We start from the raw sequence: 11394 nt of genomic DNA, 5'->3' as shown, positions 1-11394 counted from the left end.
AATTGCTATTTATGTTGCTAATGGTGGTCGAAATCTTTCTTATATAGAAGGATTTTATGCGTGAGAGATTTTTATTGTTGAAATTAGAAGATGAATTATATTTGGATAAAGGATAAGAAAAATGGAGTTATGCAAAGAAAAGTATTCCTATTTGAAGAAGATAAACGTTTTTTTTTTTTCTTTCATAGAAAAATCTACGGCTGAAGTTTGCATGCATGCATTATAAGTCTTGAATTATGACTATTGAAAATTAGGTTGTTTTGATTGATAGGTCAAATAAATACATGCGTGTGTGTGTATATTTATAAATAAAATTATTAATGTATTTACCTAATAATTATCTCGAAACTTACAAAATGTTTTTATCAGAAATTTTTATACAAGTAATATCTTTATCACATGAAAACAATGTCATTTATCATTTTCCCTCATCAGTATATCAATATCAATTTACTAAGAAATATAATTCCAACCAAAAGCAAAACATAATACGACTTCCTCCATCCCCGAAAAATATAAACTATTTCCTTATTAGTCCAATCCTAAAAAGTGTGAACTTTATTTTCAATTTATACCATTATACTACCGTACTAATAATATGGAGCACACTCGCCTCTTATACTACCATTTACGGTTTACCTCTCTTTTTTCTATTGTACCAATAATATATCAAAAATTATGTCGAACCAAATATTTATATTTTTCAGTAGGGATGAGCAAAATAACCGAAAACCGAATATCCGAACCGAACCAAAACGAAATTTTGAAATTCGATTCAGTTTTTTCGGTTTTTCGGTTCGGTTCGGTTTTAAAAATACAAAAATTTTGGTTTTTTGATTCGGTTCGGTTTGGGCGAAAAAAAAAACTGAAAAACCGAATTATATTTTAAATATATTATTATATATTTTTATCCTATTAATTTAGTATATTATATCATATATATAATATATATTCTTCTAATATATTTTTATATAATAAATATTATATATATTATATTAATTTTATATTATATATATTTATATTCTATTAGTATATATAAAATAAAATAAAATAGATATATTAAAATATACTATTTTTTCGGTTTTTCGGTTTTGTTTTGAAATTTCAGTTTTTTCGGTTTGATTCGGTTTTTCGGTTCGGTTCGGTTTCAATTTTAGCCTAAATTCGGTTTTTCAGATTCGGTTCAGTTTGGACGAAAAACCGAACCGAAACACGAATGCACACCCCTATTTTTCAGGAACACAGGGATTACTACTATTTCTAAGTTTATCATTTTTCGGGTGTAAAAATATTGCTGTGTGACAAGTTTAAACTCTCAAATCCATCTCTACCAACTCAAGCCCAAAAAATTAAAAATAATTGAAAAAATATTTAATTACTAGGCCCAAACTTATTACTGGGCCCTCTATTCTTATTCTTACTTTACAGCCCAATGAGGTAGTTATTTAGACAGCTTATAATTGCTACTATTTCATTTGGTCCAACTAATCCCCATTTCATGCCACCTAAAAACGTCATTAATTTATTTCATTGACCTCGTCCAAGTGACAGTTCATATTTTGGATACATCTTAGAGAAAATTAGCTACTAATACAGTTGTTCTCAATATTCACAGTGAATTAAGATGTGCGTGTATGAATCGTGTCTACACAATTGACTCCTAGTAAAAAAGGTTTGATTTAATTTTTTTTATTATAATTAACACATTAATTCCAATTTGATTTGGGAATAATATCCAATAATAAATCATCTTTCCCATAAATAGATTTGTAAATAGCAAATACTTAAAAAGTCCAATAATATCCTACATTGTCCACAATTAAAAAATTCTTTATCCATATTGATTGATTCATCATACAAATTAGTCATTTTTAGTAATACAACCCACCACTGACTCTTCATTCCTTTTTTTCTCTTCCATATTCTGATTCTTTTTTTTTTCTCTCTTGTATTATCAATTTTATAAACGTCATCTACTATTAAAAATATTGACAATAGATTTAAGTGAGTATGTAATATGTCTGAGATTTTTCAATAATTTAGTAGACAATTTGGATCTCAGTCTCGGTTATGAGTTGGTGATTTAATCTTATTTGAGCCCTATTATTTAATTACATAAACAACAAGAATTATAGTACTCCATTTTGGAGCCGTTGGATTGATCCCAATGATGACTAATTGAAAGATTAGTGGTGGATTAATACTAAGCAGCGCAATCAATGATTAATCGCAGTCAGCGGGTCCGAAATTGATTCTGACAAACAAATATTTGCTGGAGTCCAGTCTAGCACATTTTATAATTTAAAAAAATAAAAACTATAATTAGGAATCTTAACTAACGGCTCTAACGTGGTATGACACCAAAGAAATGACCGTTGTGGGCCCTCCCTCCCATTTCCCCTTTCAAACAAAATATATATAACCGTTGCCTCCTCTCCTCATTTCTCATCACAAAATCTCAGCAACAAAGTGAGTAATTCTTGAATCATTTCGCTTTCTCAATTTCGATTTCACAAATTTCGTTAATAAAGTCGAGTTTTTTCATCGATTTATTAACTGAATTGCGCTTTTTTGTGTCTAATTTTGAAGGAAGCCAATCGATTGATCAGAGACGATGACGGTTGAGGTTGAATGTAGAGCTGAGGCGGCGCCGGTGGCTGTGGAGGATGTGAAGACGGCGGCGGCGGAAGAAGTGAAGTGTGAGAAGGAAGAATTGAAGCCTACGATTGTGGAGAAAAGCTCTTCCTATAGAGAAGAGAGCAATTTCCTCTCCGATCTCAAGGATCACGAGAAGAAGGCCTTGAACGAGCTCAAATCCAAGCTCGAAGCAGCCATCCTCGAAAACTCCATTTTCGCCAAGAAAGAATCCCCCAAAGAGGAGACTTCTGAGGAGAAACCCTCGGAAGAAACATGCGAAAAGAAAGAGGAATCAGAAGTTTGCGAGGAAGAAACTGAAAAGCCCGCGCCCGAGCCCGTGCCCGTTGAGAAATGCGATGAGCCCGAAGCAATTGATGAAGACATCTCGATTTGGGGGATTCCGCTCTTGCCGAGCAAGGGCAACGAGAGCACGAACGTGGTGCTGTTGAAATTCCTCCGAGCTCGTGAATTTAAGGTGAATGAGGCCTTCGAGATGCTGAAGAAGACGCTCCAATGGCGGAAGGATTTCAGAGCTGATGCTCTTCTGGAGGAGGAGTTTGAGGCGGAGCTGGGCGGCGCGGCCTACATGAGCGGCGTGGACGGCGAGGGGCACCCCATCTGCTACAACATCTTCGGCGTGGTGGACGAGAAGACGGTGGCGACGGAGGAGAAGAGGGAGCGTTTCTTGAGGTGGAGAGTGCAGCTCATGGAGAAGGGTGTGCAGAAGCTGGATTTTAAGGCTGGTGGGGTCAGCTCTCTTCTGCAGATTAATGATCTGAAAAACTCTCCCGGAGCTTCCAAGAAGGAGGTCCGCGCCGCCGTGGATAAGGCCGTGGCGGTTCTTCAGGATAATTACCCTGAATTTGTTGCTAAAAATGTGAGCTTTTTTGCTTTTTTGAGATATTGGTTTTGAAAATGGTTGTGTTGTGTTGTGCTGATTTGGTTTGTTGTTTTGCAGATTTTCATCAATGTTCCGTTTTGGTATTATGCTTTTCATTCATTGATGTCTCCTTTCTTGACGCAAAGAACTAGGAGCAAATTGGTCTTTGCTCGGCCTTCTAAGGTCACTGAGACTCTTCTCAAGTGAGTCATTTTACTTCCTTCTCAATTTCCCACATCTAAAAATGGAATCTTTATTATCAATCTCTGACATGGCTTCTTGATTTCTTTATTTAGGTACATTCCGATCCAAGAAATTCCAGTTCAGTATGGAGGGATGAAGAGGGAGAATGACTTTGAGTTCTCCAATGCTGATGGTGAGGCTACAGAAGTTGTGATCAAGGCTGGAGCCACTGAAACCATTGAAATCCCAACTCCAGAGGTGATGCAAGATTGATTTTTTATGCATTTTTTTTGGGGGGTGGAATTGGATGGTGAATAATTGAAGGGTTTGTTGTGATTTGCAGGCTGGGACTACATTTATCTGGGATGTGACAGTTCTTGGATGGGAGGTGAGCTACACAGAGGAGTTTGTGCCAGCAGATGAGAATTCATACACTATGATTGTGCACAAGTGTAAGAAGATGGGGACTGATGAGGAAGCGGTTCGTAATACGTTCAAGAACAACGAGGCGGGGAAGATCGTCATAACTGTGCACAATTCATCTGGGAAGAAGAAGAAGTTGTTCTACAGATACAAGATCAAGAAGGCAGCAATTTGATTGATGCTGATCGAGGCCATGGATTTTGATTCTTGAGGATTTTTTTTTTAACTTAAAAGTTGATGTTGATTCTTTATTTGATTGATTTGTTGTAATTTCGTGGTGGAAAATTATTTTTCTTTGTATTAATTCATCAATCACTATTTGGATTTTGATTCATTGTGTTGTTCTTCTTGAGCTCTTTTGCTTCTTGAATAAAAATTATTTATTGTTCACTTATCATCAATTTAGTAAGCCAGCAAGATTTTTGTATAACTTCTTGATAGCATAAAAATTTTATCAAGTGAATAAAGACAAATTTTTGTGGCCAATGATGCACCTCAGTGATTTTGAACTTCATTTGTACTTTCAAATAATGCATTTGTGCGCAACTTAGAAGTGCACAAATTCAAATAAATATACAAGTGCACAAATTCAAATAAATAATTGAGCTAGAAAACTCGAAAACATGGAAAATACAAGTTCAAATAAATATACAGCCTTGATTCAGCCAATGATGATATTTGTATTTACAGAAATCAATGATATTCAATCCCAGGCCTACGACTACGAGACACAAAATTGGCTAGCAAACCTGGACAAACATACAGAGAGAGAGATGATGGCCAGCCTCGAAACATAACTTTAATTAACAAACTCCGAGCTCCTAGCAGACCATGGACCTTAAGCCTTACGGACCACGCTTGCGCTTAGAAAGCAAGCCCGCCACATCAATGTCCGAGTACTCACCAGTGACCCTGATAGGATGTCGTCAAACCATCAGCAATACATAATCACAATAGACGATTTTCGCCAAGTTAGTCGTGATAAGCCAGTCAGAGAGAAGGAGATTGTACCTATTATATGACAGATATGCATCGCCAATTGTTCCTATAACTTTATTACGTACTTTCCGCACACAAACCTGAAATAGTAACCATTTGTTAAAGAATTGGCAACAAATATATGACAGTGTCAAGAGTTGTAATAACATCATAATTGTGCAGACCTGAACTAAGTCCATAGGACCAGCATCCGGATCCCTGTTACGATGGATAACAATGCCGTTGTCACATTTGTTTATGAAGTGTGCACTCCCACTGATGTCGTACATATTCGGAGGGCCTCCAATCCAATTATGCAACTAGCACATTAAGCTAAAAGGTTATTACAAGAAAAATACCAGAACCAAGTTTTGTCGTATCGATAAGGTTTTGCAAGTTCTAACCTGTCTTGGATGAGCAACAAACCAAACATGGCATGAATGATGCTGAGCGAACCGCTTCACTTTGGTCAGCATCTGACTCACATATTCAGTCTCGGTCCTGTTCCATATCATGATGCATTAGAAAAATATGCTTCGGAAATGACATCAACATCCCTTTCATCATTTCAGGAGTTTTACACTATCCTACTTGCTATTACAATTTTTTCGTCCGTAGAGGCTCTCAGTGTCTCGTCGAATAAAAAAAGGTTTAAAACGTAGATTACTTATTAGCAGTAATTCAATTGATTTATTACAGTAACATACAAGCACGAATTCTCTGATGTGAAAACAAGATGACTTACTGATTAGGAGGGCGTTGATGATCCAGTTCATTGTATGGATCAATTACAAGCCCATTAACCCCATGGCGCAGAACTGCTATTCTTGCAAGTTCAAGAACCCAATTTATACTTGGAAGGCAATCGTTCTCACACCTGTTTCATCAGCCATAACATAAAAGCTATGATCAGACCTTCCACTCTGGAAAATGAAAATATAGGCATGAAAAACTTTACCAAGAAACTACATTTCCATGACATGTTTCACTTGTTACACAAATAACAACTTTATTCTATCCTCTTCATCTCTTTCCCACTCCATTTCCTCGCAAATAACTAATTCAGCCAGTAGTTCTGACCCAAATGAAGCTAATACTAAGGAAATATCTGACTAATTAGTTGATTGATTTCCTGGTGTTTTTCCCAATTATGTGCATGCAAAAAAAAAGAATCAGCATACAGAAGTTGCATTTCCTCAAGAATGTTCCTATGTAATGATAAATATGCTATGCATCGACGTGTTTACACATGCATATGACCTAATGAAGTAACCTTATTAGAGAAAATGAATCGCTGAGCCATTTTTTTCCTTGCTCCAGTTCCTCGGTGCTCATCCTCTCAACACGTTCCCCATACCTGTTTATCAGAAAAAAACAGAAACAAGAGAAAAACAGACAGGGAGCAAATGAGAATACACAACAAAGGAACTGAAAAAGTTGTTGCATGCTGATGTAATATGGTATAATATGTATTTTACACAAAACAAACGAAAAAATCAGTGTAAAGTGTACAAAGACAGGAAAGAAGGGATTGAGTTTTCCAGTTTATATGAAAGATAGAAAAGTTTGGACAGCTCATTCACATACCTAACATCGAAGAAAGGCTTTTTTATATGTTTCTCCAACAGTTTTCTTCCATGCTCCCTAACCTAGAAATCCATGGAATCACGAGTGAGATAGATAGATATTAAGGTTACATGTATGAAGCTACAAAAGAAAAAGGTAGAGGTCCCCTCTCTTGTATGCATGTGTATCTCTGTGCCTACATTTCTCAAGAAACAATACTTGCCTTTAAATTATAGTAAAATATTACAACCACCAAAAATTTCATATGAGGAGAATGATACTTATAACTTGACAGCAACCCAAAAATATCATGTAAAAGGTTACCCTATTTTCCATCGAACAAAGTGCGAATTTCCAGCCTACACTATGATTGAGATTGACTAATAAAGCGTCAATCCATTCACTCTTGCCTGAATTTGGAACTCCTGTGACAATTGTCAATTCCCCAGGTACAACCTGTCTCAAAGAAGGCATTTAGAAAATAAACAGAAACAGACAAGGTGGTAGACAAACATAGACTGCCTTGTAATTTGTAAACTCAATAAGCATCAATTGTCATACTTACATTGTACAATTCATTGAGGGCCCTCCATCCTGTTGAAACACCAAGCTCAAAACCAAGAGACTGATGATAATAGTCATTGATCTCATCAAAGTAATCTCTAAAATTAAACAACCCTCTTATTGGATAAAGCTCTGCATTTTCAATAACCTCCTTCAGTGCATCAGGGCCCATATACATAAGCACCTATATTTACAAAAGAAGAAATTAAATAGGAAACCCAAAATGCAACCATATCATCATTCATAAATAAAGACAAGATAAGCATCAATTATAATGCATAATAAGCATCAAATAACCCCTTTAGAACACGGTTTTAAGACCATAAAGTTATGTCCCATTGTTGCATATATGCTGGAGATGGGATCTGTATCCAGTAAAACGAGTTAAACAACAAAGCAGTTCCTAAAGTTGCAGGACTTTAAAAGAGTTTATAAACTACGGATCCAGAAATCTTCAGCTTTGATTATAGATGAGTAATATAACAGAGCTGGATTTTGTAAGTACAAAGCAGTATTTCTAACCTCATTTGCATCTTTAAAGTATTCAGTATCATTCTTTTTTGGCCACTTGATTCTCCAGCACCTTGATTCACCAAACAAACCATGATTTCATTTGCTTTTCAGCAGCGACCATAAGCATGATAACACATACAAGGGATTAACTATGAACTACCTTTCTCTTCCAAGGCGCCGTGCAAGTTCTTCGGCCAAGGCTTGACCAGGAGGATCAGCATCAGTTGCAAGAATTATGCGAGATGCCTTGAAATCAGAACTAAAGTTTCATATTCTGCCACTTCACACTTGCATGCATAATTAAGAAAAATAGTAACAAAATGGTGACGTAATGAACCTTTTCAGTATATGCCTTGCAATTCCATAGATATTGATATTTCGTGTCCTAGCTTCAAAGAACACATACAGAGAGATTAGGAAAGGTCAAACACAAAATTTATTTAGAAACTTTAACATACATTAAACTAGCAACAAATTGAACTGCGTGTATGCAGCACAGAACTTGATGCAAAGGGCATAAGACGAGAAAGCTCATGCAGAAAGTTCCAAAATGAATTTGAAAACCAAAATATCACATACATTACTGACCATTTAGATAGAAAGGATTCCAAACCCATGACTCAATGTCAATATATCTTCTTTTTTTTCTGGGGGTGGGGGTTGAAAAATAAGATAGAAAAGAGTACCTTGTCTTCTGCAGGGACTTCCTTTGCCGATACTTTTGGAGGCGCACCATCAGGAACACTCACACAATTCTTGAAGCCTGCTTCTTCCATAGCAAGCTTGTCCATTTCACCCTCAACCTTATACAAGATCACAAAAAAATTAGTTCTCGGCCAGTAACCCTTAACTGAATAAACCCAGTAGAAGAATGTTAATTACAATTATGACGTCACTTGCTTCCTTTATATCATCTAGTCCATAAAATACTTTTTCAGTATTTGCTTCCTGCATTAACAGTAGAACATTATGAGACAAGTCAGATGACACAGTTGAAACGTAAAATTACAGAACTGTAAATCAAGAAAATGCAATGATGGGCACCACATTTTGTTTCAGAAGATCAATCAGGAATAACTAAAATGGCCATAAACCAAGAACACATTTAGATACCTGCCAAAACTTTTTGTTAATATCACGATACTTGCAGCTTACAAGCTCTCCATTTCTTTGGTAAGTGAAAGCAATAGCAATCTACCCAAAATAATCACCAAAAGTTAGTCAAGAAATTCCAACATAACAAGTTCACGGTAAAAGAATAATACGATTAAAAAGACTTAGATGCAAATAGTCCTCATGGAGGCCCAATAAGATAATCATGCCATGAGCAAAGCTCTTCTGACTTTGGAGCCAGGTTATAACAGTCTTAATTACTCTTGATGACTGAACAGTATTGTACGTAATCAAGATGAATTCTTGATCATGTTTTGCCATATAAAATTGCAGCATTCTCTAATAAAAATGTGAATCATGCACCTGATCTCCTGTCCTTTTCTGCATAACAGCATTTCTCCGCAGGGTTTCTCCAGAGATCATGCGCTCAGCAAAATATGCAAGTAGCTGGAAGAACAGTTCAACCCACATATGCATCAGTTTTTTAAATAGCTAGTACTTCTATTGTACAATAGACCAAAATAAATTATGCAACAGAGAAAAAATTATACAACCAAGAGGAGAGCAATGGACACAACTAAAAGACAATCACATATAATAGCAGCCTATAAAGTAACTGAGAAGCCTATAAATTTCCTTGCAGACCTACAGATCATTTTACTTGACATCAATCAGAGAGTACTTGAAAAAGATCCCAGGCTCATGAGTAAAAGTATAGTCAACAACAGGTAATTATTCAAGCTCATTGAGCAGGAGAGTAATGGTAGTAACAATAATTACCTCACTACACAAAGGTTCCAGTCCTAAACTCTCCTCTGTAATTGTTCTTATTGGTTGCTTTGTTTTGGTTTTATTCATTGTTGAATAAGTTGAGTTTACACCTGCAAAGGCCTGGAATCACAAGCGCAGGAGCAAGAGCAAATGAGAAAGCATCAGTAGATGTGCTTAGCTTAGCTTAATTCAAAAGCTTACACGTGTAGCGCCCTTCCACCCACATTTAGCACGAAAGCAGGTCCACACTGCTGCACCGCTATGACACACAGGAATATATCAGTAAACAGCTATTGAAAATAAAACAAGAGACCATATTATATAGGTCGAATACTGGAATTACCCATCTTCATCAACATGAAGCGAAAGGCTTTTCTCGTTCGATTCTCCGCCTTTGCACTACAAAATGCAGCAAATCAATATAAAGGAAATGCAAGTATGCAACTGATGATAAGAATGATATCAACATTAGCTCATCTAACTCCCACAGCATCTCTATAGTTTTACTTTATCAAATGTTGATCTAAAATCACAAATGTTTCTCTTATACATGTAAAATCCAACAGAATTTTCCAGCAAGCCTGTAAAAATCACATACACTTGGACAAACTAAACCATTGTATTGGCCCGGCATGCATAAACTGCCATCAATTCCAAGTTCCTGCAACTTCTGCTTTAATATCATCAGCTTCTTATCATCAACGAATTGCCTCTCCAGAGACTCAACATCAGAAACTACACAATCAAATCAGTACATGCCAATTCTTTGTTAGCCATTCACAGACACTTCCAATTTATTCGATTAACCAATAAAACGAAGGAGGTTAACAAAAAAATCCATTCAATTAACCAGATAAATAATCAATAAAAGCAATTCATTCAGTAAACCAAACAAACTCGAAATATTGGCAGAAAAAATCAAATAAAACATTAACAAACACTCACTCGGTCTCGGAATAGGCATGGCGGCATAGGGCGTAAAACTGTAGCCATTAGCCCTCTGATAACTCAGCTGCAATTGCTTCGGAGAGGCAAAAAGCCTCGAGCATTTCCGAGTGTACGAGTCAAAAATAAATGTTCTCAGAGAAGAAGAAGATGATGATGATAAAGAAGAGGAAGAAGAATCATGTAAGCAGGCGTAAGTAGCTGGAGCAGCCGGCGATTTCAGAAGCAGAAAATTCTTCGAACCCATAACAATAATTCTACCACTCTTCGAAGACGGAGTCAGCAAAAGTTTGCGAGGCGGTGTGAAAAGCATAGTTTCACGAGAGAGAGTTGTTGTTAGCAGGAAAGAGAAGTGAGGTTTCAGCTGCCATGGAAGGCGGGAGTGAAGCAGGAAGGGTTTAAGGGGCAAACGCCATTTTCCGATTATTTTCTGATAAAATAAATAAATTTAAAAATCTTGTTTATCAGAAATTAAATGGGCCTGGTCCAATTTGATTGATGTTTTCAGCAGCCCACTTAGATATATACTATGGGATAACTATTTTATGGTAAATCAAATAGGCCTGGCCCAATTTGATGCGGCGAAAGCAAGAAGTAAGCGCGTTACCCTTAGGCCATCTCCAATCATTTACACTAAATTTTAAATTTACATTACTTTTAAGTTTTTGTCTCATAAAAAATTTGCAGTAACATCAAAAAAACACCAAAAATGAAGTTGAGTTTACGTATGATTGGAAAAGAATTCTACACCAAAACTCATTTTTAGAGTATGGTTAAAGATGGTCTTAAACGAGAGCTCCTGCCAAAAGTCCATAATCTTT

General features: G+C 36.2%; 2 protein-coding genes across 4 annotated transcripts; one reads left to right on the top strand and one right to left on the bottom strand.

Annotated features, from left to right (window-relative positions):
• The first annotated feature begins 2371 nt into the window (after positions 1 to 2371).
• LOC125204067 (patellin-4) lies at positions 2372 to 4457 on the top strand. Its single transcript, XM_048102611.1, has 5 exons — positions 2372 to 2469; positions 2590 to 3514; positions 3596 to 3720; positions 3814 to 3958; positions 4044 to 4457. Exons 2-5 carry the CDS (start codon positions 2615 to 2617, stop codon positions 4296 to 4298), a joined length of 1425 nt encoding a protein of 474 aa, XP_047958568.1. The 5' UTR covers positions 2372 to 2469; positions 2590 to 2614; the 3' UTR covers positions 4299 to 4457.
• Positions 4458 to 4747: 290 nt separating this feature from the next.
• LOC125204065 (twinkle homolog protein, chloroplastic/mitochondrial-like) lies at positions 4748 to 10988 on the bottom strand. Of its 3 annotated transcripts, none has more exons than XM_048102607.1 (21): positions 10574 to 10988; positions 10227 to 10363; positions 9972 to 10027; positions 9830 to 9887; positions 9638 to 9748; positions 9221 to 9304; positions 8858 to 8938; positions 8627 to 8692; positions 8431 to 8547; positions 8082 to 8129; positions 7905 to 7990; positions 7754 to 7814; positions 7233 to 7415; positions 6992 to 7123; positions 6689 to 6750; positions 6375 to 6458; positions 5847 to 5978; positions 5506 to 5602; positions 5287 to 5421; positions 5135 to 5202; positions 4748 to 5035 (listed from the first exon to the last, which is right to left on the bottom strand). In XM_048102607.1, exons 1-21 carry the CDS (start codon positions 10884 to 10886, stop codon positions 4969 to 4971), a joined length of 2178 nt encoding a protein of 725 aa, XP_047958564.1. In that variant the 5' UTR covers positions 10887 to 10988; the 3' UTR covers positions 4748 to 4968. The 3 variants fall into 3 exon arrangements, with proteins under 3 accessions (XP_047958564.1, XP_047958565.1, XP_047958566.1); XM_048102608.1 differs by having other exon boundaries at positions 10227 to 10298; positions 10574 to 10761; XM_048102609.1 differs by lacking the exon at positions 10227 to 10363 and having other exon boundaries at positions 10574 to 10761.
• Positions 10989 to 11394: the final 406 nt, after the last annotated feature.

The sequence above is a fragment of the Salvia hispanica genome, chromosome 2 (genome assembly GCF_023119035.1).
Source record: "Salvia hispanica cultivar TCC Black 2014 chromosome 2, UniMelb_Shisp_WGS_1.0, whole genome shotgun sequence".
Lineage (NCBI taxonomy): Eukaryota > Viridiplantae > Streptophyta > Magnoliopsida > Lamiales > Lamiaceae > Salvia > Salvia hispanica.
This window is presented reverse-complemented; position numbering and strand designations above follow the sequence as displayed.